At 56.7% G+C, this 24,872-nt stretch overlaps 3 protein-coding genes across 4 annotated transcripts; 1 reads left to right on the top strand and 2 right to left on the bottom strand.

The window, feature by feature from the left end:
* Nucleotides 1-13: 13 nt before the first annotated feature.
* Nucleotides 14-1,646, top strand: LOC111152162 (suppressor APC domain containing 1). Its single transcript, XM_022510518.1, has 5 exons — nt 14-127; nt 363-503; nt 976-1,071; nt 1,156-1,266; nt 1,368-1,646. The coding sequence occupies exons 1-5, from the start codon at nt 14-16 to the stop codon at nt 1,458-1,460; spliced, it is 555 nt and encodes a 184-aa protein (XP_022366226.1). The 3' UTR covers nt 1,461-1,646.
* Nucleotides 1,647-1,695: 49 nt separating this feature from the next.
* LOC111152161 (von Willebrand factor A domain containing 7) lies at nt 1,696-10,974 on the bottom strand. Its single transcript, XM_022510517.1, has 17 exons — nt 10,672-10,974; nt 10,108-10,362; nt 9,523-9,804; nt 8,956-9,052; nt 8,240-8,350; nt 7,598-7,793; nt 7,310-7,479; nt 5,949-6,061; nt 5,606-5,722; nt 4,970-5,155; nt 4,351-4,483; nt 4,086-4,238; nt 3,874-3,966; nt 3,005-3,306; nt 2,787-2,926; nt 2,402-2,576; nt 1,696-2,296 (listed from the first exon to the last, which is right to left on the bottom strand). Exons 2-17 carry the CDS (start codon nt 10,345-10,347, stop codon nt 2,132-2,134), a joined length of 2,673 nt encoding a protein of 890 aa, XP_022366225.1. The 5' UTR covers nt 10,348-10,362; nt 10,672-10,974; the 3' UTR covers nt 1,696-2,131.
* Nucleotides 10,975-11,092: 118 nt separating this feature from the next.
* On the bottom strand, nt 11,093-24,366 carry LOC111152160 (valyl-tRNA synthetase). Of its 2 annotated transcripts, none has more exons than XM_022510516.1 (29): nt 23,675-24,366; nt 22,095-22,229; nt 21,861-21,999; nt 21,521-21,645; nt 21,352-21,436; nt 20,992-21,092; nt 20,728-20,855; nt 17,926-18,090; nt 17,629-17,710; nt 17,012-17,131; nt 16,815-16,923; nt 16,639-16,733; nt 16,306-16,396; nt 15,927-16,051; nt 15,738-15,841; nt 15,492-15,650; nt 15,279-15,369; nt 15,048-15,153; nt 14,887-14,957; nt 14,675-14,800; nt 14,249-14,353; nt 14,098-14,166; nt 13,934-14,012; nt 13,682-13,809; nt 13,138-13,293; nt 12,759-12,965; nt 12,576-12,687; nt 12,123-12,448; nt 11,093-11,244 (listed from the first exon to the last, which is right to left on the bottom strand). In XM_022510516.1, exons 1-29 carry the CDS (start codon nt 24,059-24,061, stop codon nt 11,176-11,178), a joined length of 3,795 nt encoding a protein of 1,264 aa, XP_022366224.1. In that variant the 5' UTR covers nt 24,062-24,366; the 3' UTR covers nt 11,093-11,175. The 2 variants fall into 2 exon arrangements, with proteins under 2 accessions (XP_022366224.1, XP_022366223.1); XM_022510515.1 differs by having other exon boundaries at nt 21,352-21,439.
* Nucleotides 24,367-24,872: the final 506 nt, after the last annotated feature.

Genomic DNA, 24,872 nt, shown 5'->3' on the forward strand with positions numbered 1-24,872 from the left:
CCACCTCCGAGCCATGGGGAGCCAGGGTCCTGGTGGACCGCCCCGGGTCCAGGCTCCCTACACGGTTCTGCTGCTGCCACTGGGAACAAGCTGCCGAGACCCAGGAGCCCGGAGCTTTTTCCTCTGGGTGAGTATTAGTCCAGCAAGCGGTCCCAGGGACGCCCACTCCCTGGATCTGCCCTTCCATTTCCACTCAATTTTGAGGACCCGTAAGTCTTCTCCCCTGCCCTCCAGGTGCTCAGTGGTCAGTCTGGAGTCACACTCAGTGACCAGACAGTGAACCCAACCAAGGGCTGAGAGGAAGGGCCACGGCTCAGAGCCCTGCTGTGGAGCAAGTCAGCCTCTGCTTCTTGCCTTCCCAGCTGCAGAGGATGCAGGCTCTGGAGAGGGAGCAGGATGCCCTGTGGCAGGGGCTGGAGCTGCTGGAGCATGGCCAGGCCTGGTTTGAGGGCCGTCTGAGGGAGGCCCAGCACCAACAGCTGCATCTAGGGGCCCTCGGTGAGGTACGGAGCTGCTGTGCCATGTGGGGGAGCAGGGACGTGGGGGCAGAGCCTGACACCACCCTGGAAAGGCAAGAGTTAACAGGCAGGGATCATGAACTGGAAGCAGCTGATGACTGGATGCCAAGTGTTAGGTTGGTGTTCATTGTTGGGATTGGAGGAGGCTGGCCTGCATTCCATTCAGAGGGACATGGTCTGGATCACTCCACTGAGATGGGGGAGTGGCCTGGATTATTTCAGTAGGGCAGGACTAGACAGGGAGGATCCATAAGGAATAAGGAAAGGGGTACTGTGCTATTTGCGGGGGGATGGAGGAACTGGATTGTTAAAGAGATAGGAGTGGAGAGTATGGGTTTTTCCACCTGCCTTGAGGGCTACTGAGATGAGGGGATCCAGATGGAGAAGATGTATGGCCTGTGGTGACAGAAAGAGTGGCAGATGGACCGCAAGTTTTCACCACCAACTCCTCCTTTAGAATTTTCTAACAGATTTACACTCAGAGCCTCGTGGCCCCCAGTTAGCCCAGATTCAAAAGGTGAACATGTGTTTGCAGAATCTGATTCAGGAGAAGGTGAGTTTATTGTTTTTCGTTTAGATTTTTGGGAAGGTGTGGGTAGAGAGGGGACTTGGGATCAATGTTTAACAGAAAAAAAAGCAAACCCTGCCCCCTCCCCTGCCCTCCCCATATCCCCTAAATAAGGCTAGTTCCTATGCTGCCCAGGACTGGAAGGGAAGGCCAAGGAAGCAGAACTTACAGCAGCAACAGGTAAACTGTAGGAATTGGGGGGGGTGTATAGGGCGGAAGCTCTGGACCCTTGCTGGGGGGGAGGGCGGTGGGCAGATGCCCACACTCTTTCTCTCCTCCAGGAGTTGCTGAGGCAGAAGGGAGGCATTCGGCCAAAAGGAGAGACCCCTCAGCTGGGCTGTCCCAAGATGCAGAAGGGCCCAACCCGTGTGTAAAGACTTCTCTGGGTTTCCTCATTTGGTGAGGGGGAAGGCTGAGTCAGAACCCCCCGTCTCCTCATTCTGCTTCTTGACTTAACAGATAAATGGCTCCAGGTGGTGGGTCAACTGAAGTCCCAACATCTTGGTGTAAAGTTTCTTCTCTGCAACTGAAAACTTCCATTTCATCTTCTTATGCCCTCATTCTCCCTTATATGATGTGCTTAAATGATCTTTCTTTGAAATCCCACTCTAGAGAACACATGTTTATTGAAACCGTCCTTGAATTTTAAATACAAAAATAAAATAGGGGCTTCTTCAGAATTTTAAATAAGAACAATTCTATAAATAAACCCCACTCCCAAATTTAGTCTACTCTCCATATATCTTTCCTTCTACCTGAGCTTGGGAAAGCATGAATAAATAGTGGAATAACGAGATGCTGTGGAGAGATAGGAAGCAACTTTCTCCAAAAAGAGGTATTTGGTTTAGTTCCCACCAGGGTTAAAGAAAGTGCATTGTGGGAAAATCTATTGTCCTCTATCCCGATCTCACTAAGAAAGAGAGGGACAAGTGCAAGAGAAGGAAAACCTCCATCCCACCTGGGAGAGGTGGGGTCCCAAGGCTCACATTACCTTCTCACCAACGGGGCAAAATTGCAAATAGCTCTGGAGAGCCATCCCTCCGTGTCACCAGGAGGCCAGGCCTAGCAGGAGCAGCACCCCTCCAACTGTGCCCCACCAGGGCTTGTCCACCCGCCCTCCCCTGGCCCTTCCCTGAGTCACCAAAGTGGAGGCCGGGCTGGTCGAGGTGAGGATGGGGCCAGATGAGTGGGCAGGGGTGGCCAGAGGGTCCTGGGGAGAAGGGGGAGAGGCTGTCAGGATGTCTGTACCCAAATTAAGCCTACAGGGCCCTCCTCTTAGGCTGTGTGGCCTGAGATGGGAATAGGCGTGCCTCACCTGCAGGGCGGGGCCCAGCACCAGGAGCCGGAGGAAAGCGTGGGTGGGAGGCCCTGGGCTAGCCTCTCGACCTATCACGGTCACAGTCACTGTCACCACTGAGTCTGGCATGGCTGAGTCCGGAACCTCCAAGCATAGGAATCCCCAGGCGGACTCATTCAGTTCCAGGCGAACCCTGCCAAGTGGACACAGACACCAGGCCGAGGGCCGAGCTCTGAAGAACTGAGAGTCAGCGGTCCGAGGGTCTGAGCTAAGCGCCAGCGAGCAGGAGAAGACCCAGCACCAATCGGAGGGGGCTGCTATAGGCGGGGCTTCAGGCATCAGACCCCAACGCCAGGAACCAAAAGGTTCGCCAGAACTGAGCAGGCGGGTTCAGGGGCTGTACCTGGAGAGATTGGAGGTGAGAGGGAAGCTGGGGCTGACAGATGTCCTAAGGTCGAGATCCTGAGGACCTGAGAAGCTAGTGATGCGGAGGCTGAGTGGGGCCTTGCTGCCTGGAGCCAGGAACCCTGGGGAACCGCCCAACTGTGGAGGAGGAGGGTGGGTCACGGCAAGAGGGGCTGCTGCAGCCCTCGCCACCCACACCTTCTCCTGGCGTCTCACCTCCAGAAGGACGGGAACCACGGTGCATGGCTGGGTGGCCACTCGGTGCAGGCCTCGCCCCTCTCCATCCTGGCCGATCAGCTCCACAGTGAAGGGTCCCGTGGTGGACAGAAGCGCCGGTGGGAGCGAGGCGGTGAAGAGACCACGCTCCCGCGGTCCTGTGGGCTCCAGAGGCACCCGGCCCCGCTCAGCACCGTCAGGGACCCCTCGAAGGATGATGTGGGAGAAGTGTGGTCGACGGTCTCCGGGCTTGCCTCTGGAGCCTAGCCCTGTCACCTCTACCAGCAGCTGGGTCTGGAGGCCTGGGACAGGGTTGGGGACAGGTGGGGAGAACGGGGTCCGCAGGAGATACAGAGACAGGGAGAAAATAATGAATGGCTTTTGGAATAGGGGTTATTCCTGGGGAGTACAGATGGAGAAAAGGGGTTACCTCTGAGGGTTACTGTTGGGCAGGGTCAGGAAAGATTCTGGGATGCTGGAAATGTTCTAAATCTGGAACCGAGGACTGGTTACATGGTTCGTTATATGAAGTCCACCCCGCGTGTACTTTAGTTTGGTGCCCTTCATTGTACAGGTTGTAACTCAATACAAAGTTAAATATATATATATAAATAATGGGGGCACTTGACTGCCTCAGTTAAGCATCTATCTGCCTGTAGCTCAGGTCATGATCCGGGGCTCCTAGGATTGAGCCCTGCATCCGGCTGCTTGCTCAGTGGGCGCCTGCTGCTCCCTCTCCCTCTGCCCCTCCCCCCAGCTCATGAGTGCAAGCGCAGGCGCGCTCGCGCTCGCTCTCTCTCTCTCTCTCATAAATGAATAAAATCTTAAAAAATAAGAATGGACAAGTTGGGGCAGGGGGACAGATATACCTGCAACTGGCTGAGTCAGGGGGTAGAGGCCAGGGTGGGGGCCATCCTCCATGGGAATCCCAAAGTAGAAGAGGAAGTCCAGAGATGTCTGAGCTGAGGAGAGCCAAGGCAATCAGAGACCTTCCGCAGAGGAATGTGACTGATAGTGCTCTCTGAGCTCTGCAGCCTTCCCTTCCCCTCCCTTCCCTTCCCAGGAGTAGCTCCCTCCTTACCTTGCACTCTCACCCGGGGCGTGCCCTCAGCTGTGACCTGGATCTCCCAGGTCCCTGTCTGTGGCGGGTCATTCAAGGTAACTATCCAGAACTGCCCAAAGCGACGCGTGTGACCTAGAGGCCCCTCACCTTCCTCCTGGCCCTGGGAGACCCCTGATGGGAGAGGGGGAGCAAGCGATTGGCACAGGGGACCATCCCCATCCCTTAGTATGTCACCCTTCTCCTCCATTCTTCCCTCTGCCTCAAGACACACATGGGGAAGTACCTGCAGGGTTCCTGATCCAGAAGCTGCTGACCTCCCTGTGGATCTGAACTGTGACCTTCTGGAGCAGCGCATCCACACTGAACACAAGTGGCCTCCCAGACACCACAACAGGAGGCTCCAGGGGAAGGGTAACCTTGAAGGATGGGAAGAACCACAAAACATAGGAGAAGATAAGGCAGTGAATGAGGTGGGAACTAAGACAGGAGAAGGGTGGAGACAGAAGGAAACTAAGTCACACGAGGAGAAGGGAGACCAGTGACAGGGAGGGGGCCAGGGATGGAATTACAGTCAGTGACAAAGTGGAGACAAGGGATTGAGGGTGAAGCCATCGCTTCTTGTCCCTCCTTAAAAGATGGCAGGATTTCCTGTGGTGGCCCTGAGGACAGACTACTGGAGGCCAAGGTTGGGGGACAGGGGACAGTACTCATAGGGAAGGAGCAATGTGGAAGGTGGGTAGTCACGGATCTCAGAGGGAGAGAAACCTCCTTTCCCACCCTTCTGACTGTAGTGGCAACACACTGGGTTAAACCATTAATCTGTGAGAAAGAGAGGCCGTGTCACCCACACCCTTAGTTCTCAGTGGAAAGCATTAGTCCCTCCCGTGCCCACACTTACTCACCAGGTCAGCCATGCTGTCCCCAACAATGGCGGCCACATCTTGAATGTGCTCATCCTTGGTGAAGATGACCTCTCCTCCTGAGGCCAGGGCCACCGCTTCATATGGTTCAAAACGCAGAGGGGACAAGACCTCACGCCGAGCTCGGCCCTGAACCCTCGATGGGTCTTCAGTCACTAGGAATGTCACCTGTGCCCAGAAGAGAAGCCAGTACTTGAGAACTCCCCCACTGTAAACAGGGGTCTTCTGTGCCCAAGGGCTCTACAGAGCTGATGACCAGTGGCAAGGTCCCTGTCTGCCCTCCGACTGCCACTGCTGGGTCTCTCAGTGACACGACCCCAAGGCCTTCACTTAGCAGTCGCCACTCCTTTGTACTTGTCACCATATGTCACCCACAGGGTGGACTGTTGGCAACTAGATCCCCAGTTTTTTAAGAGGTTTATTGGCGACAGGTTCAAATATGAATTCAGCATCAAATAAGGGATCCAGAAACATTATACTCATTGTCTGCTTTTCCCGCCCCACACCAAGGCTGGGTCAGCCACCAGAGTGTGGGGTGATGCTCGTTGTGAAGGTGTCATCCTCAGGTCCCCCACATCCCTGGGTGGCTGACATCAGGTCCCCGTCAGCTGTGCTCACTCTGCAGCGCCGCTCTTGAGTTAGGGATTCCACCCGGCTGGTGAGCATGGCATCCTTGGGGGAGGCGTCAGTGAAGACAAAGATGTCTGAGAGCGGAGGGGTGTGCAGTAGAGCCAGCTGGCAGGGAGGGAGAGCGCTGGCATTAAACATGGTGGCAGCAGGTGAATGGGTAGAACCAGGGAGGACAGAACTGAAGGATATAGGACCCTGGAACCCAGGAGGGAAGCTAGGGGGACTGAGCTCTGAAGGTGGGGAGGGAGATGGAGGTCCCAGGAAGGCTCAAATTCCCCTGGGTGGTGGGACCTGGAAAGGGAGAAGACAGAGTGGGGGGGGTAGGGAAGACCTCCAGGGCCGACAGGCACATCTCAGGCTCATCTCCACCCCCCAAAGCATGGATCTCATTGAGCTGTTGCCAGAAGCTGTCAGGGTCACTGGTTGTAAAGACAGGACCAAACCCTGGGGAGGGAGAAAGGAGGTTGAGGTGAGTGAGGAGCAGGGTCCCCTATCCCTACCCAGGACCACCTCCCCAGTCAAGAGGCCTGCTGTCGAGGCCAGGCTCCTGGGGTGAACAAGTATTGAAATAACAATATTCCCTTATATTTATATGGGCAGGGCAAGGGCTAGTTACACTTGGGGGAAAATGGACCTCATTTCCTTCAAAAAATGGCAGCATCTCCTGTGGTCCTAAGTAGGCCTTTATCAGGTATGCGTGTAAGTATGAAAAGACCTGGGGCCTCGATTTCCTCACCAGAAAAATCAGAAAAATAACAGTACTTACTTCACAGAGTCATTCGGACTAAATGAGTTGATTTTGTAAACCTTAGAATTGTGCTTTGACCCATTATAAGTGCTAAATTCTTAATTATTCAAAACTCCAGGGCACCTGGATGGCTCAGTTTTTAAGCGTGGGCCTTTGGTTCAGGTCATGGTCCCAGGGTCCTAGGATGGAGCCCCACATCGGGCTCCCTGCTCTGTGGGGAGCCTGCTTCTCCCTTTCCAGCTCCCCCTGCTTGTGTTCCCTCTCTCACTGTGTTCCTCTCTGTCAAATAAATAAATAAAATCTTTTAAAAAAAACACAACCTCCATCAAATATGTGTTAAGCCCCTATTAAATGCCAGCTACTGTGAGATTTATGCAGGTAGATTGGACTCAACTTCTGCCCATAGGGAATTCTCAGTCCTATGGGTATTTGGCGGTCATTTCAACCCTAGGAGATGGGCAGGATAAGACAAGTACTGACCCATTTTATGGACGATGAAACTGAGGCAAAAAAGGCTAAATGATCAGCCTAAGGATGCACAGTGACTGGTCAACCCAGGGCAGAGGGTCTGACTTCCAGTTCAGTGGGGAAAGGAAATACACTATAATTAACTGTCTCAGAGGCTTCACGGGGGCCTGCACCCACCAACCCCATCCCTTATCCCAACATTCATCTACAGGAAATGGAGAGAATTGAGAATGGCTGATTAGCATGGAAGCAGAGTCCCCTACCTAAGCACAGATCATGATTAAGTGCTACCATTTTGGAAACAACAGACGTGCCCAGTTGTTTGCTATATGCACACAGGTACCAGTAAAGACTCAACCACGGGAGGTGTCACCATTTTGTTAAGGAAGTGGAGCCATGAGGCCCCACTTCCCCACCAGTGGCATTTACCCCTTGCCCTGGACTTTCCTTCCACTATCCTCTCCGACCACAGTTACCTGGATCGTGGAAAGGCACCAGGACGTAGTGGACGGGCTCCATGGGGCTGCCCCGCCGCTGTTCCACAATGTGGCGAGCCTGGATTTTGGCAGCATTGATCTCCTCACCCATACTGCCCGTGGTGTCCAGGACGAAGCTCAGGCTGGAGGCTGGGCTGATGTCCAGCAGTCTGGGGAGAAGGCCAGAGACACAGGGAAGAGCCTGCACAGTTGTCCCCAGACACTGACTACTCAGGTCCCCCAGGAGCACACGCCCACTGAGGAGCGCGTCTCGCAGAAACCACTCACCTGGAGAAACCTCTGTCTCCCAGGCGGTTTCTCAGGAGACTGAAGGCCTGGATGGAGGCCTGAAGGGCCAGTTTTGCCGCCTGGAGGTGTAGTGTGTGGTGGGGGGAGAAGCCTGGGGATGTGCTATCCTTGTTGATGCCTCCCCGTGGGGGCTGGGAACTGCTCCGGTCAAAACGGCCCCCATGGCTACATTTCCCTGGGTTGGGAAAGAGATCTGGGGGTGTGGAGGTAAACAAGCCACTGCCTCCTAAGAAAGTGAGGCCCTTTTTGACCTGGCCTGACCTCTCAGCCTTCAGCCAAGGGTCAGCAAGAAAGATGACATTTTGTGGAGGGCAAATCTAGAGTAAATCTGGAAGGGTCAGTCATCACAGTACACAGTGGATCCCCTGATCCCTCCAGTCAGTCCCCAGAAGCTGCTGTTGGGTAATGGAGAGGTCTTAGCAGCTGAGTAAGAAGCTCTTCCCCCCCAACAATCATGGCCTCCTCAGTGGGCCTCCATCCACCCACCCAATTCCCAAGGCCCTCGCCTTCTTCCAGGAAGTGAAGCCATAGGAAATGGGACGAGGGCCTACAGTTCTGAGATCCCTAGGGAGGCGGCCAGAAGAAAGGAGGGGACTTTCTCCTCTTACTTCTGCCTGGTACCTGGAGGTTTGGAGGGATGAGTTCCAAAGTAGCCAGACGTGAGGAGTGTAAAGCCCAACAAATTCCCAGGGCAGCTCAACTCCTCACAATCAGAGCAGGTAGGATCGTCCACTGGGAAGAGAGAACAGGGGTCTAGACCCCAAGATTCTACCACCACTGACCTTTATCCCTGTCCATCCAAACTTTGGCTTTCCTCCCAGCTTGCCAAAGCCCGTATGTACCCTTCTAGGCTTGGAGAAAAAAAAACCCCGGAGATCATCTGGTGATGAGACTGAATATATGAGACAGGGACTGCGCTAGGAAACCCAGAAGCATGGTGAGCAGTACTGCAGGGACTGAGCCCTATGTGGGCTGTGGACACAAAGCCAACTTGTAGTAGACAATAGGCAGCTTCGGGCCATAGTTCAGGTGGAAGGAAGAGGGGGCTGTAAGCGAGAGCTCTGTATGCTCCATGCCATGTTGGGGGAGGAAGCCATATAAAAGAGAACTCAGCTGAAGTCTGCAGACCTTGGCCCTGGCTCTGTCCTCCCCTGTATGACCTTGGAGAAGCTATCTAAGTGACCTGGACTTTGGCTGGGCTGGGGGGACCTCACAGGTTGTTCCCAAGAAGAAGCAATGTCACATCCTATGTGACCTGAGGATGTGACACAGGGGTTGGGTAGGCTGACAGGACTCGGCTCTGTGGGTTTCCCGCAGCACCAGGGTCATGGCTGTACCTCGTGCCAGGCTCCGGAGCTCCTGCCTCGGCCAGAGGAGGTGAGGGTGTGGTTGCTGCTGCCCCAGTTCCACCCAGTTGCTGTGACTATAGAAATCCTGGGCGCAGGGGGGCAGAAGGGGACTGTTATCACAATCTCCAGCCCTTAACCCCACTCCTTTGAGTCTCCCCATCTAGAAAGTCTCCTTTTATCAACTCCTGCAACGCCGCGGCTGCTGTCAGATGTCCCAAGTGCCCTCCACACCCTCTGCCTGTTGCCCAGAAGGGAGCTTTCCTCAAGTGAGAGTCTCCCAGTGTTTGCTCCCATCTCCCTCAGAGCCCAAAGGCCAGACCTCTGGCCACCGCTGTGTTCTCCCCGGCCACAATGGCCTCCTGCTGCTCCCACCGGAAGTGCTGCCAGTTCACAGCTGGGGCACTAGGGACCAGCCTCAGGGCTTTGGCAAGCAGCACCCCATCCCTTCTTGAGCAGGGGGAGGTGTGACGAGGAGGCACCCTGAGGAAGCCTCTCTCTGGGGGAAGGGAAGACCCAGAGCGAAGAACCCCCCTGACCAATTCAGGCTATTCTCACCTGCAAAGTGTGAAGCGCAGCCCCGAGGCGCTGGCGGGCCAGGGTGTGCTCCAGGGCACTGGCTGCCACCAGGGCCTCCCGGAGAGCCCCCACCAGGCGCATGCGTCCCTGGCCTAGCCGCTCTGCATCGAAGTGCAGGTCAGGGTCGTTCCTGGATGTTGGCAGGAAGTCCTGGGCTGCATTGGCACGAGACACCTCACCTAAGGCTGCTCGGAACCGCCGGGAAGGAAATCCAGGTCCAAAGTAGGCAGCAAAGAGGTCGTCAGCGAGGAGGGTGCGGCCCTGGAGAGAGTAGGTTAGGGAATAGAGGTCCCTGGGAGTGGACCGTTGCCCATGTTTCCTCGGATGAGGTGTGCAAGGAATTGAGTGCTGGGCCCTATGAGGGAGGAGCAATTCTGGATCTTGCTAAGGAGTGTGGACTCTTGATTTTCAGGACCGGGACCCTTGGGAACTCATTACAGGGGGTAGAGGTGGGGAGGCAAGGAGAGGATGTCCCTTCTTTTGGCAAGCAGAGCCCTCAGTGAGTAGAAGTCCCAAAGAATTGGGGAATCCAGCTGGGTTGTGACAGGACCTGAGGATGCTCACCAGGAAGTCCTTAAGCCGAAGTGGGGGCCGACCTGGGGGCGGCTGCTCCAGGAAGAGCTGTAGGGTGACGTTGAGGGCCGCCTCCTCAGTCAGGTCCTGGTGGGTGACGGAGCCGGGGGCAGCCAGGAGGCTCCAGATGTTGGGGAAGAAGGAAGCTGTGGGGGGCAGCAGCTGCAGCAGCAGCAGCAGCGGCAGCACCGGAGGGCTCTGGTGGGAGAGGGGCACGTCTGCAGGGAGCATGGCTGGGACACGGACCTGGAGGACAGAAGTCTCTCAAAAGTAGGAAGCAGCTGCGAGTCCAGGGCATGCCCAGCTGTCTGTCCGCCTGGGCATCTGCTTTGCCTCAAGCACCTGACAGGTCCCAACCTGGCTTTCCCACCCTCTCTCCTCAGTTGCCCAGATAACCCGAGGGCCTTATCAAGCTATTAGGGACATACACTTGCAGGAGAGGGGCAGAGGCTCCTCTCCTAGGAGCCCCCCCTCCCAACCCCCAGACCTATATCTCCCTAGCCTAGCCCCCCACATATAGAACGTCTGAATCCCCTCTCTAGGCCTCTCCCCTACCTGGTTGCTGGTTCTCCGGCAGGGCCGCTGGGGCCTGGTGTCACAGGGCACTTAGGTCAGAGTTATAATTAACCTAAGCAGAGATTCAGTGGAGCGGGAGGGAAGCCTGGGCAGGGGATGGGGCAGGATTGGCAGCCCCAGCCCCTCTACCCATGCCCACCCAAGGGCACAAGCAGCAGCTGGCACCAGGGCGGGCCTCCCTCAGCAGCAGCACAGAGGTGAGCAGAGAAGAGCTGGGAGGAGGGAGTGAGCAACATGACTCAGGCCTGGCTCAGCGCCAGGGACAGACCCAGACGGACACACCTCTTTGCCCACCCAGTGCCTCCGGCCTGCAGCCCTCGCATTGCTCATGCCCGCTGTGTCTGAGGGTATAGGCACCCAGGCCCTCCGTGCCCCTCCCCAGTCCTAGCACACACAGACAACAGAGGGTTTTGTGGCAAAATATTTTATTGCTGCCACCCCCATGGTGGACACTGGAGGTTATGAAGAGTGGAGTCGGGTGTATCACAGCATCTTCTGGAATAGCGCAATGGCCTCATCCACTTTCCTGAGCTCTGCTTCTGTCTGCTGGAGCTGGGGGTGGAACAAGGGAGAGGGGGTGTGGGTGATGAGGACCCAGGCCCAAGAGAGGAGACAAATGCCAGCAGCAGGGCACAGCCCAGGGTAGGTGACCCACGATGCGATGCCCACAATGGCAGGCAGAGGGGTCCGAGGTGGAAAGATGGGGGAGGACCACAGGCAGGGAGTACTCTGGGGACTGCATAAGCTTGGCAGGCCTGCGCCCCCCTCATTCTCCCCGGTCTCCCCAGCACCACCTGCCTTTTCTTCCAGCATCACTGACCTCCCAGGGCTTGCCTTCTGCCAGAGTGGCCAGTCCCCAAAAACAAAGGGGCCTCAGAACCAGCAGCCCCGCCCCCAGATGAATGGTGGGGCACCGGGGTTAGGAACACAGGATCCTAGGCTGGCACTGGGTGCTCGTTTGTAAAATGGCAATGGTAGAGCTTCCGGGAGAACAGCCAGCCCACTCAGCTGCCAAGGCTCAGTAACTCAGCCTCTGCTCATTTCTGTGTCCATGTGGTTCACCCCACTGCTCCTCCCTGGAGAGACCCCAGCTGAGCCCACTGGGCTTCCTGACTGCAGGCGGTCCACAGAGCAGCCCCAGGCATGTGGGATGCCACGTTCCGGGCACTGGGTAAGGCACGAGGGCTCTGGCTGGGAGGCAGGATACCTGGTTCTAGGTCTGCCTCCGTCCTCACCTGGCTTGTGTGACCCTGGGCGGTGCCCCCCGCCCCTTGCCTGTTCCTCATGGAAGAGAACAGACTACACGCACCCCACCTGTTCAAGGGGCCCAGGCTACCTCTTCCCCCGGGACTGCCCAGGTCTGGGGTCTGATGAGGGAGGGAGCAGATGGTGAGGGAAACAGAGAAGGAGCACCCGGCAGCCCCACACACCTTGGCTCTATCTGCTTCCTGGACGTCAAGGGGCACCTTGCTCGGGTAGCCTGAAGCAGCACGGCGCTCCCGCAGACGTTGTGCCTGACGCTGTGCCTCGCCGCGCTTGGCCTGCAGCTTGCCCAGCTCCCGGGCCGGGTCCACCAGCCCCTGCAGCTGCAGGTGGACGGAGCAGCGGTCAGAGGCCAGGGCCACGGCACAGCCATGTGGCACGGGAGCCCCTAGGGCCAGGACAGCCACCACACCCGCACTGGCCAGCGCCTGCACATAGCCCGACACTGCTGATGCCAGAGCGCCTGTGGCCTCATCGGCCACTTCCAGGAAACCTGTGGGGAGGGAGGAAGGAGAGATGTGGCTCTGAGGAGAAGTGCCATGAGGCCGCTGCGCCGGATGCTGGTCTGAGTGGGCGGAGGGGACCAGGGCACAAGGTGGGTGTGGAGGCCGGAGGCTCACAGTCAGGCCGGATCTGGGTGAGGTTGTAGTCCGCACGCAGGGAGCGCACAGCCCGTGTGATGCTTAGGGCCAGTTCCATGGCAGCTTCTGCATCAGGGTCCTTCCAAGAGCACTGCAGGGTGCAGGAGGCAGTGAGGGAGGCTGGGGGGCAGACCAGAGCCCCCTCCAGGCTGCATCCCATACCTCTGAGGGCTCCGGATAGGGGGTAATACAGAGGCTAGGGGGAGCCTGTGGTGTCCGCCGGGGCAGTCTCTGGAACAGCTCCTCAGTCACAAAGGGCATGAAGGGTGACAGCAGCCGCAGGCCAACATCCAGGCAGGTGTAGAGGGTCTGGCGAGCACACTCGGCCACCACTTGGTCCACCCCATTCAGCACAGGCTTCAGGCACTCCTAGGGGACCAGGAAGCATGGGGCTCAGGGATGGAAAAGGTCTAGCCTCCAGCCCTCCCTGTGCCTGTGAGGACCGGGAAGGTGAGAGGTTGGCCCAGGTCTCATGGCTAGCCACTGGCAAAGTAAAGGCCCAGGGCTCTGCCACCCTCAGTCCCATCCCACTCCTCCTCACCAGGTAGACATCACAGAGCTCATAGAGCCAGAAGCTGTACTGGGCAGTGGTGACAGCTGGGAAATCATAGGCCTGGAAACCTTGGTTGCTAAGCCTCACGGCCTCAGTCAGCCGGCTGCGGATCCAGCGGTCCACCAGGCTCTCGTGGCCTCCAGGCTTGGGAAGAAGGAGCGTATCAGCCAGTAGGTACCATATGCCCCAGGGAAGGAGGCAAAAGCCCATGGGGAGCAGGAACCATGGGCAGGTTTGCATTCCTGGAGGCTGACAGGTCCGAGGCAACCATCATGTGCCTGTTATGTGGAGGAAAACGGACAGGCCCCCTGCCTCCTTGGGGGAGGACCCCAATGCCCCAGGCTTTCACTGTAACTGTCCGTCCCTGTGTCCATCCGTCCCCTCAGTTACACAAAGGCTGCTCCAGGGTAGGGCTTGGGCCACCCAACACCGCGGCTGCGATCCTGACCAGCACAGGCCACGCCTGATGCCTGAGTGGCATCAGTACAGCCCGTGCAGGAGCTGCCCACCTTGCCGTCTAGTGGGTCCTCACCTCGGAGGTTGGTGAGGGCACGAAACCCTTCCCAAGGCCCCGGAGCACAAACTTGGTGGCATTCCAGAGCTTGTTGCAGAAGTGGCGGTACCCCAATATCCGGTTCACGTCCAGGTTGATGTCACGACCTGCGTGGGAGCAGAGGCTGAGTCCTCACCATTCTCCCTCCTGACTTGTGCCCGTCATGGGGAAGGGAAGGGTGGGCCTCGGGGAAGGAGAAGGGGCTCGGCCAAGAGGTTTTGGAGGCCATACCCTGAGACGTGTAGGCACAGAGTCCAAACCGCAGGGCATCGGTGCCACACTCGGGAATCCCTGCCGGGAAGTCTGCCTTCTGTGGGAGGAGGCAATGGGGGGCACCTTGAGGCGGCCGCACCTCCCCAGGCCCACACTCCAGCCCCCAAGCCCGCCCTTGGTACCTGCCCTTCTTTAGCCTTCTCCACCTCGCTAGGATCCAGGTTGCTGCTCAGTAACTGGTCGTGGAGGCCCTGATGGTGAGGTGGGAGTGCTCAGGGGGCTGACGCCACAGCCCCACAGCCCTTACCCGCCTGGCCCCGAGCACAGCCCCACCTGCAAGGAGACTCCGTGGATGACGTCCAGGGGGTCGATGACATTGCCTAAAGACTTGCTCATCTTTCGGCCGTGGGCATCTCGCACGATGGCGTGGAGGTAGACCTGGCAGGGAAGACCCATGACCATGTGTCTCCTCACCCAGACCCCAGCGCCTGCCCCATGCGGGCCCCATTCTGAACCTTAGACCCCTCAGTGTCCCTGCCAGTCCATTCAGCACCTTCACGGGAATCAGAGGTACTCCCTCCTCCGGGAAGCCGGGTCACAGAATCACTGTGGGGAAGCCCAGCCGGCTTTCAGTGCCCACGAGACCTCCCTGACTGGGAGGTCTGTGTCCCCATGTCCCTGTGCATGCTGAGCCCGAGCTGTGGCGTGGGGGGGTGGTGAGGGTAGGGACCACGGGACAGGTCCCGGCAATCTCCGCACCTCTCTGAAGGGCAGCTTGCCAGTGAGCTTCAGGCCAAGCATGACCATCCTGGCCACCCAGAAGAAGAGGATGTCATGGCCCGTCTCCAGCAGCGTCCCCGGGTAGAACACGCTCAGATCTTCTGACTGGGGGCAGAGCAGGCAATGATGGGGGGCCCAGCACCCACCTCCCAGACCTCACCCCACCCCGAGCTGGTCCCTCAGGAACACACCTGGTTGGGCCAACCAAAGATGGAGAACGGGAAGAGACCAGACGAAAACCAGGTGTCCAGTACATCCTCATCTGAGGGAGGTCAAAGGTCAGAGGTCAGAGCAGGCAGAAACGGGGATCAGAGCCCCAGCTCTGCCATCCACCCCCCAGGCCCAGCCTTGCCTTGCTGGAGACTGATCTTGTCAGGGGACACTCCAAACTCCTTGGCTGCCTTCTCCCGGGCCTCAGCCTCGCTGCGCCCGCTCACCCAGTACCGCCCATCTGGGTCCTGCCACAGGCGGAGTGAGCACTGAGGGACCGCCTCTGGCTTGCCTGCCCCCTCCTGTCAGCAAGGACTCACAGCCACCTCAGTCCCCGGGGATGGGCCAGCGTCCAGCCCCGGCCCGGGCTCACCTCCCCTGGGGGTACAGCTGGGTCACTGACTGTGACGAAGTAGGCCGGGATGCGGTGGCCCCACCACAGCTGCCGGGAGATGCACCAGTCCCTGCGGGGAGGGTGGGGGAGAAGGGGATACATCAGGCAGGGGAGGAAGGTGCCCCTGCCTGTGCCCCCTGCCTGCCGGGCCCCTCATCCAGCACCCCTCCCCACACGGAGGGGCCAACGCACCGGATGTTGTCCATCCAGGTGTGCCACGTCCGCTGATGGGCCTCAGGCAGGATAAGGAGGTCACCCCGTGTCACGGCGGCACTGGCGGCCTGGGCCATCTCCCCACACCGCACGTACCACTGTGGCCGCAGCAGAGGCTCCACCACATCCTTGGAGCGGCTGCGGGAATGCACAGGTCGGGGAACAGGTGTGAGTGCCCCCAGGAGCCCTGCCCCTCCTCCCACCCCACCCCAGCCCCCTCCTCACTTGCAGAGCGGCACCACCATGGGGTTGTCCTCGACACCCCGGAACAGTCCCCGCTCCTTCAGTGCTGCCAGCACCGCCTTCCTGGCCTCAAACCTGGGCAGGCCCTGGGTGGGAGACAGGTCCTGTCAAGGCCATGCCTAGGTACCCCACACGTCTCTCTACCGGCCACCACACACCCCACAGTCTCACCAGGAAAGGCAGGGGCACGTTGACAAGGGCCCCTCGGGAGTCCATGATGCTCACGGCTTCCAACCCGTGTCGCTGCCCAACCTCATAGTCGTTCTGGTCATGTGCAGGGGTGATCTTCACCGCACCTGGGGTGCACGCAGGGGTGCCCAGGCACAAGGGACTCAGTGGAGTCTCTTTCCACACACAACCCCCCTCTTGCTGGAAGATGTCGCTCCCAGACCTCCCTTTTCCCCCATGTATCTAGTACTGTGCCCTGAATCCCAGCCCAAGTCCTGCTGGTTCAGGAAAAGTTTGTTTCTTTTACTTTGAGAGGGAAGATGAATGACCGTAGCAGGCCTCATGGCCTCCTTCTCTCTCCCGAGGACAGCCTCTTGCTCACCTGTGCCAAACTCCATGTCCACAAAATCGTCAAAGACAATGGGGAGGCTCCGAGACAAGAATGGGTGGATCACACTCCTCCCCTTCAGGTGCTGGGGACAGGGGGTGACATCAAAAATTCAAGATGGCCCAGACCCGACTACCTCCCACCCAGGGCCCTGAGACTGCCCCACACCCAAATTCCATCTTCAGGGCCAGAAAGGAGCTGCAGATGAGTTTCTAAACCTATTTTCTCCTCAGCCAAGGGCCTAAGAGCCCATCCCACACCTGCTCACAGGGTGGGAGCCCCTCCAGCCAGCACTCCTCCCCAGCTGTGGGCAGCACCCCACCGCACCTGGTATCTAGGATCTTTGGGGTGCACAGCTACGGCCACATCTCCCAGCATTGTTTCGATCCGTGTTGTCGCCACCACCACCTCCTCGTCACTGTCTGGGGTGACATGCAGCCTTGCGGTCTCAGCTCTGGCCCCTTCTCCACCCAGCCCAGGACCCTGGTGCCCCCGGCTCCTACCTGAGCCTTGGACCTTGTAGGCAAAGGAGACGAGGACCCCAAACTCCACCTTCTCCTTGTAGCCAGGCACGGAGAGCAGAGTACGACCTGCCAGCTCCTTCTTATCCACCTGTGACATGGGTATTAAGAGAAGTGGCCTAGGAGCAGGGGCTGGGGGCGGAGATGGGAGAGATCCTGGGCTGGGGTGGGGGGGGCACCTCGATGTCGGAGATGGCGGAGTTGAGGGTGCAGGACCAGTTGACGAGGCGAGTACTGCGGTAGATGACTCCTTCCTCGTGGAGCCGGACAAAGGCCTCCGTCACAGCTGTGGAGAGTTTCTAGGGAGCAGAGAGAGGCAGAGATGGGCCCAGGCAGACTTGCCAAGGCAGCAGGATCTGGTGATACCTGCGCTGTTTGGAGTCCCACTGTCCAGCATGCAGACCCCTTTGAGGGCTAGAGGGGAGAAGTACCTTTTTTTTTGAAGAGGAGAGGGCTATGGGGACATGAAGGCAGGCAACGAGCCTGAGGACTCTGGAGATGGCAAGGAAACCACTCAGCTAGGGACAGGTGCTGCTGAAGAGAATCCTGGGAGTTCAGGCTCCACAGGAGAGTGAGGCCCTGTCGTGTACCACCTGGGGGAATCTGAGCTCCCAGGTAACAAAGGGCCAGGAGAAGGGTCGAGAAGTGCTATTTGCAGCTGAGCCCTTAGTGGTTTCCTAGGGGTGGTGGGCTCCCCTCCTAGGGGAGGGCCACAGCATGTGTGGTCTCTTCTGTGGGTTACTTGCTCTGGGGAGCTACCCACTCCTGCCCCGGGCCTGAAACCCTTCCTGCTCACAGGGTCCATGGTGAAACAGGCTCGATTCCAGTCCAAGGAGCTGCCAAGCTTCTTCAGCTGGTGGTAAATCCGGTCACCTTTCCTGGAAGTGGACAGACAGGCCCGGAGGCACTCAGGCCTGGGCTGGAGGGAGAAATGAGGTGGTGGACGGGAGGGGATGGGGATCACTCATCCCTCTGAAAGTGACCTGCGCCCCAGAGCCAACTAACGCTCAGCCTCTGTGAGGGCCTGGGCCTGCAGCCAGGGCCGGAGACTACAGAGGTCTTATCTGGACAGGGGACAGGGTGCTGCACTCACTCCTCTTTCCATTTCCAGACCTCCTGTAGGAAGGCCTCTCGGCCTAGCTGGTGCCGGCTCAGCCCCTGCTCACGCCAGAGTTTCTTCTCCACCACCACCTGGGTGGCAATGCCTGCGTGGTCACAGCCAGGATTCCATAGCGTGGTCTCCCCGCGCATGCGGTGCCTGTGGGAAGAGCCAAGAGGACCCGAGGTGAGTGGGCCAGTGGACCTGGCACCAATGGAAAAGAGGCTCCTGGGCAGGGAGCTGATGGACTCAGGAAAGAAAGGGGAGGTGGGAGGGATCCTCCCAATTCTAAAATTAGTCAGGGAGAGACGTGCAAGGACAGCTGAGGCAATCTGACAAAAGAACAAAGAAGAGGCTTGTGCCCAACCAGAAACCAAACACAGGAGAGGGTTACGATTATTCAAACAGTAATTTACTATGTAGGAATGGAGTTACAGATTAAGGGAACAAAACAGTGTCTGGAAACAGATCTGAGCAAATTTAGTATTCACTGAAAGCAGCATTTCCTATCAGTAGGGAAAGGACAGTCAACTGAATAAATCTGTTTGGGACAACTAGCTGATTAGTTCCCTACTTGCCAATAGTCACAAAGATAAATTTTAGTCTGATTCGTGAACTCAACACTATTAGAAAAGCATTTAAAAAAATGAAGAACACAGATGAAAGTGTTTATAACTTTGAGGTAGGAGAGGCCATCTTTAGTAAGACACAAAGTCAAATAACACTGGCAAATTGGAGCGCTGGGGTGGCTCATCTGGTTAAGTGTCTGCCTTCGGCTCATATCATGATCTCAGGGTCCTGGGATCAAGCCCTGCATTGGGCTCCCTACTCAGCAGGGGTTACTTGTCCCCCTCTCTCCACCCCTCCCTCCCCCTTGTCCATAAGTAAATAAATAAATAAAAGGCTGCTACCTTAAGAGGTTTCTAAGTGTTCGTTCTTTTCTGATCTCAATCAGAAAACTTGATCATTGTTTGTTATGTATGTATTTAACATAACTCTTTGTGTGTTATGTACGTATTTAACATAATTCTGTTTTTCCAGCTTTCAATTCCTTGCAAAATTCTAAATCCGAGGTTGTATCCCCAGTGCCCAGAGCAGAGCTGGCACAGTGATGTCCAGTAAATATTTTCAACCAAGTTAATTTAGTAAGTAGGACTGTAGAAAAACTTCTCAAAACTTAAAATGAACAAACTCTGGCTTCCAAAGATAAAAAGTTGTCTTAAAATACATTTTTAGGGGTGCCTGGGTGGCTCAGTTGGTTAAGCACCCAACTCTTGATTTCAGCTCAGCTCATGACATCAGGGTTCTGACACTGAGCCCCACATCATCTCTGCCCTCAGTAGAGAGCCTGCTTGTCTCTCTCCCTCTCCCCTTTTCCCTGCTTATGCTCTCTCTCTAAAGTAAATAAAAAATGCTTTTTAAAGGAACCTGTCATGTGGGATATTAGATTACGTACTTGCTAACACTGTTAATGTGTCAGGGAGAGGAGCAAGTGCTAGAGCAGGAGGATACATTTATAATAAATGTAACAAACCAAATCATCAATATCTAGAATATTAAAGAATCTTCCAACAAACCAATTAAAGAAAAACAGCACAATCAATAGAAAAACGGATGAAAGGTATGTACAGACGATTTGTATACAAGGAAACCTGACTGGCCGAGCAACACAGACTCCACTCGGCCTCAGGAATCAGGAACGACAGAGGTAGCATGTTTTTGCCCATCAGATTGGCAAACAAACACCGATAATGTCTGGGATCAGAAAGGGCATGGGGAAATGAACACCCTCCCAGGCAATTCACAGAGGTGTAAGTCACCAAGACCATTTCAGAGGCAACTAAATAGAAGCATGCCCCTCCAACTGAGCAGTTTCACTTCCTGACAGAACACCATAGAAATCCTTCCATTCGCACTGGAGAAAGCATATACAGGAATGTGCATTTCAGCCAGGTGTTCAACAGAGAAAAATTAGGGAACAACCATAAATAAGAAAGTGACTCCAAGGTGGCGTGTGGGTGGCTCACATCACCTCTGCCTTCAGCTCAGGTCATGATCCCAGGGTCCTGGGATCGAGCCCCGAATCAGGCTCTCTGCTCACCTGGGGGCCTGCTTCCCTTCCTGTCTCTCTGCCTGTCTCTCTGTCTCTCTAAATAAATAAAATCTTAAGAAAAAAAAAAAAAGAAAGAAAGAGACTCCATTATGGGATAGCCACAGTATCGAATGCTATGGAACAATGAATGAGAATGAAGTCAGCTCCAAAATAAATAGCTAAGTACAAGGAAAAAGTTAGTGTTGACTCCTTTATGTTAAAGAACAGAAATAAGAAAAACTCACCCAAAAACAAAATTACAAATTTCTATGGATACACGTATTTGTAAGTAAATAGGTAAGAAAGATCTGGGAATGATACACATCAAAGTGTTAATAATGGCTAAATTTTATGCGGGAGTAGGTCTACAGGGATGTAGTCAAAGAGACTTGAAGCTTTATATTTCTTACAAAAATATATTTATGTATTTCTTGTTTAACTCAAAATAACGTTATTTTTAGTAGCAAGACAAGGGAGACTGAGAGAGTCTGCAAGCGAGGGGAACTGGTTGCCTAACTAGGGATCTATGCCGATGATCAGATAAGGAGACTGATGAGGAGAGAAGAAGAGCACCACCAGGGGGCACAGCTGAGGACCCATATGGAAGAAAGGACAGAGGGCCTGTCAGGTAAGAGAAGGGAGGAGAAAAGTGACGAGGCAGAGAAGGCAGAAGGATAGGGTCCAAGGACAGCACTGGAGCTTACCATCGGGTCAGGGAGTCCTGGATGGCATTGGTGAGTGCGTGGCCCAGATGCAGGGAGCCTGTCACATTGGGGGGTGGGATGCACATCATGAAGATTCCCCGGGGATTTGGTGCAGACACGCTGGAACGCTGATAGGGGAGGAAGGATGGGCACACGCTAAGGCCTCACACCACCTCTCCCAGCCCCCTCCCAGGCAGTGGGTCCCAGGCCCTGCTGTCACCCTCCCACATGTCCTCCCAGGCCTGGGCAGCAGAGCCCACTCACTCCATACTCGGGCTTGAAGAAGCCCTGCTGCTCCCACCACGGGTACCAGGCAGCTTCCACATACTGAGGGCTGTAGGAGTCGGGCATGGTGCCACTAACATCTGGGGGAGAGATGGGGAGGGTCAGTTCCCTCAGGTTGTTCCCTGAGGCTGGGAGAAGCTGGGACAGCGGGCCAGCAGAGGCACCGGGCCTCTGTTGCTCACATCATAGCACAGGCACTGGGAGATTTGGGGGGCTGTGCAAATCCTCCAAAGCCAAATGATGGCAGCGAGGGCAGAACAGGAAGGGGTAACACCAAGGAAAGGCAGCAGCTGAGGAGGCTGGAAAGGAAGGATGGGGGTCCCTTCCCCCTTCTCGTACCTTTCTTTTCCCCAGCTGGGGTTGGGAGGTCATAGGTAATGATCCCAGGATCCCGTTTCCCCCTCTTCTCTGGTTTTGGCTTCTTCTGCTTAGGAGGGAAATGATATAGGCAGGGAGGTCATCCACCCACCACGGCGCCAACCCTCCAGTTCTACCCTTAGCTTCTCACCTCTGCTGGGGGTGGCTGCTGCTGTTGGGTCTTCTGCTTCTGTTGGAATTTCTCCAGCTTCTCCCGTTTCTTTGCCTCTTTCTTGAGCTGAGTAGCCGTCTTTGGGGGTGCAGGGACCTCAGGGCCTAGAGAGAGGCACAGAAATGCCAACTTAGCGCACTGGGGATCCTCTCTGTCAACCACATCATGATACTTCAGATGGGCCATTCCAGCTGCCCCAGGGCTCCCCACGCTCTCCCACCCTGTCCTCCCTCAGGCCCCTTCCTGAGTGACTCTGCCATTCCTAAAAGAAAAAAAGGAAAGCAAGCTACAGAGAAGGCCCAGAGGAAGCCTTCCTCACCTGGCTGTTGAGAGAGGGGTCTGGCCCCCGAGTACAGAACCACCTCTCCCAGCACTGCCCGGAATTCTGGCTGCTGGACACATGTGATGAACCAGCGAGTCACATTACCCCAGATCCGGCGGGCAGAGGGGTCCAGGACCTGGGAGGGTGAACAGAAACGAAATACCCTTAGTCACCCTATAGCAAGGTCAAAGGGGGGCTGCCCTGGTTCTTCTCCAGGACCCAGTGACTTACATAACGGAAAGGCAGCAACAAGGCTGTGACAGCCGCCAGGTCAGCCAGCGTGGGGGCCTCCCCGGCCAGATAGGTGTGCAGCCGGAGCCACTCTTCCAGGGGGCTCAGGGCCCTGCCCAGGGCCCCGAGGGCAGCCTAGCAGGAAAGGGAAGGGGTATGAGACAAGGTTTGGCCCACCTCAATTCCCACCCCCACCCAATCCATGTGGCCCCCTTCTGCTCTCACAAATCACCACCTCTGAGGTCAAATGGTCATAACAGAAACATTCTCATTAGTTCAACAAATTCCTGCTGGACACTTACTATGTGCCAGGTGAAATATACTAAACATCAGAAATTAAAGACTGCAGGAGGCAACAGAGTAATCGCTTCAAGAAGTATTTATCAAGGGGCGCCTGGGTGGCTCAGTGGGTTAAAGCCTCTGCCTTCAGCTCAGGTCATGATCTCAGGGTCCTGGGATCGAGCCCTGCTTTGGGCTCTCTGCTCAGTGGGGAGCCTGCTTCCTCCTCTCTCTCTCTCTGCCTGCCTCTCTGCCTACTTGTGATCTCTCTGTCAAATAAATAAATAAAATCTTTAAAAAAAAAAAAGAAGTATTTATCAAGCACCTACTACAGGCCCGGCACTTCTCTAAAGAATGTAGACACAAGCACAGACCCTGACTGGTGCAATTTACACTCCAGTGGGGGAGACGGTAAAGGTGTGAATACAGAATGCATTACCCTATTTTTCTCCGTAAGTGTTATGAAGAAAAATAAATCAGGCTGAGAGGGACAAGGCATTCCAGAGAGGGGACCTCTATGGTAGACAGAGTAAGCAGGATATGAGGGAGCAAGCCAGGTTCTGAATCACATATTCATCCCATTCATTCATTCATTCATTCAAGAAATACTAAGGATCCAACATGTGCTCAAAACTCTGCAAGGAGGGGATGCTTGGGTGGCTCAGTTGGTTAAGCCACTGCCTTCGGATCAGGTCATGATCCCAGAGTCCTGGGATCGAGTCCCACATCAGGCTCCTTGCTTGGTAGGGAGCCTGCTTCTCTCCCAGTCTCTGCCTACTTGTGTGCTCTCTCTCTCTCTCTGACAAATAAATAAAATCTTAAGAAAAAAAAAAAAAAAAAAAACAACTTTGCAAGGAGGGGGTCTGCTTTGGAAGGACTCACAGCCTCAATCTGGTCTAGTTCTCTCTCCTCTCCTTTCCTTCCCCTCCTCATTTGCCTTCTCCATCTCCCCAAGCACAGCCACCTCTCCCACCCCACTTGCCTCTCCTCTCTCCAGTCTTTTCCTGTTTCTCATCGGCTTAAGACTCCTCAAACTTCTACTCCCAGACTTTAAAACGCCTGGCACCAGACCACTCTGCACACCTCTTACCATCTCAACGTGTTCAAAATGAAAACGTCCATTCTCAAACATGGGAAGGCCAAGGCTTAGAGTTTAAGAAACCTGCCCAAGGTTATCATACCAGGCATCAACCTGGGACTTGATCAGTGTTTCTCCACGTCTGACACACTGTCTTCCTGTCTCATTACCCATTCCAATCTTTCTTCTATCTCCGTCTCCTTCTTCCCTTCTTCCCACTCACCTGAGGGTCCTGGGTAGAGGCTCGGAGCCCCAAGGCGGGCAGCGTTGCTCCACAGGCAGCTGGTATTAGCTCGGTGTCGGCGTAACTGACCCACTGTTGGACCAGGACAGCAGCCTGGCTACCGCCAGGGCCCCCCAGGCCTGCCGGCCACAGCAGCTGGGCCACAGCGGTGGCCCCCCACACCCAGAGTCCACCGGGCCCCTGCTCCAGGGCGGGCAGGCGGGGTGGGGGAAAGGGGGTCCTGCTTGTCGGGGGTGGCTGGAGGCAGATTCGGGGGTGGGCTCCTCCCCAGCCCGGCCCCTCCCCAGCCTCCCCATAGCGCGCAGCTATAAGGGCACGGAGGCTGGGGAAGGCGTCAGGATGAGGGGAGACATACAGGATGGACATGGTTACGCTGGGGGTCTGAACGAGGTGGAAGAAAACCTAAGAAGCAAGAGAGACAGGGGCTGACTGAGGGACCCAGAGATGTCCTATTGGGAGAACAGAGGGGACCCCTTGGGGACTCCTGTACCGCAGGCGTCCGGGACCCCCAGGGCTGGAGGTCTGACCGGGCCTTAAGAGCCAAGGGCCCGGCTATCGGAGTGGCAGTGCCAGCGGGAAACTCCCCATGACCGCGCGAGCTCGGGGACTGCGGGAGGCTCGGCGTAGCCAGCCCCTCGGCGCCCGGCAGGACGTGGGCTCGGGCCGCAGGTACGTACTGGCGGGAGGTGGTCACACCGAGCGGGACGGCCACCTCGCAGCCGGGCGCCGGCCGAAGGTGGACCGGCCTGGCGGTCGGGGTCGAGGAGTCGGGCGGGCGGGGACGGTGGGCGGTTCTCCGGGCGACCCCAGCTCCCTGCGACCGCAGCCGGGCCGCGGGCGCCCACGTGTTACCCCCTTTGTGACAACGAGCGTTTCCGGGCCCGCGGGTCCTGGCGCGGGCGGCCGTGCTCCGCCTGCGCGGGCGGGGGCTGCCCTGCCCGACACCCCGCCGGAGCCGCGCCGCTAGCCGCTCGCCGCCCGCCGCGCTCACGATGGACTGCACCGGGCGCGGGCGCAGGAGCGGAGGATGCTCCCGGGACCGCGCTCCCGTCAGGCGCCACCACGGGCACCCCGCGCGGGTCCTCGGCCGGGCCGGCGGGAGGGCGGCGCCCAGCGGGCAGCCCGGGAACCGGCGGGCAGGGCGCTGCCGCCCCAGGACCCAGGGGGCGCCCCGCCT

Source organism: Enhydra lutris, unplaced genomic scaffold, assembly GCF_002288905.1.
Source record: "Enhydra lutris kenyoni isolate GAN:26980312 unplaced genomic scaffold, ASM228890v2 scaffoldscaffold28, whole genome shotgun sequence".
Lineage (NCBI taxonomy): Eukaryota > Metazoa > Chordata > Mammalia > Carnivora > Mustelidae > Enhydra > Enhydra lutris.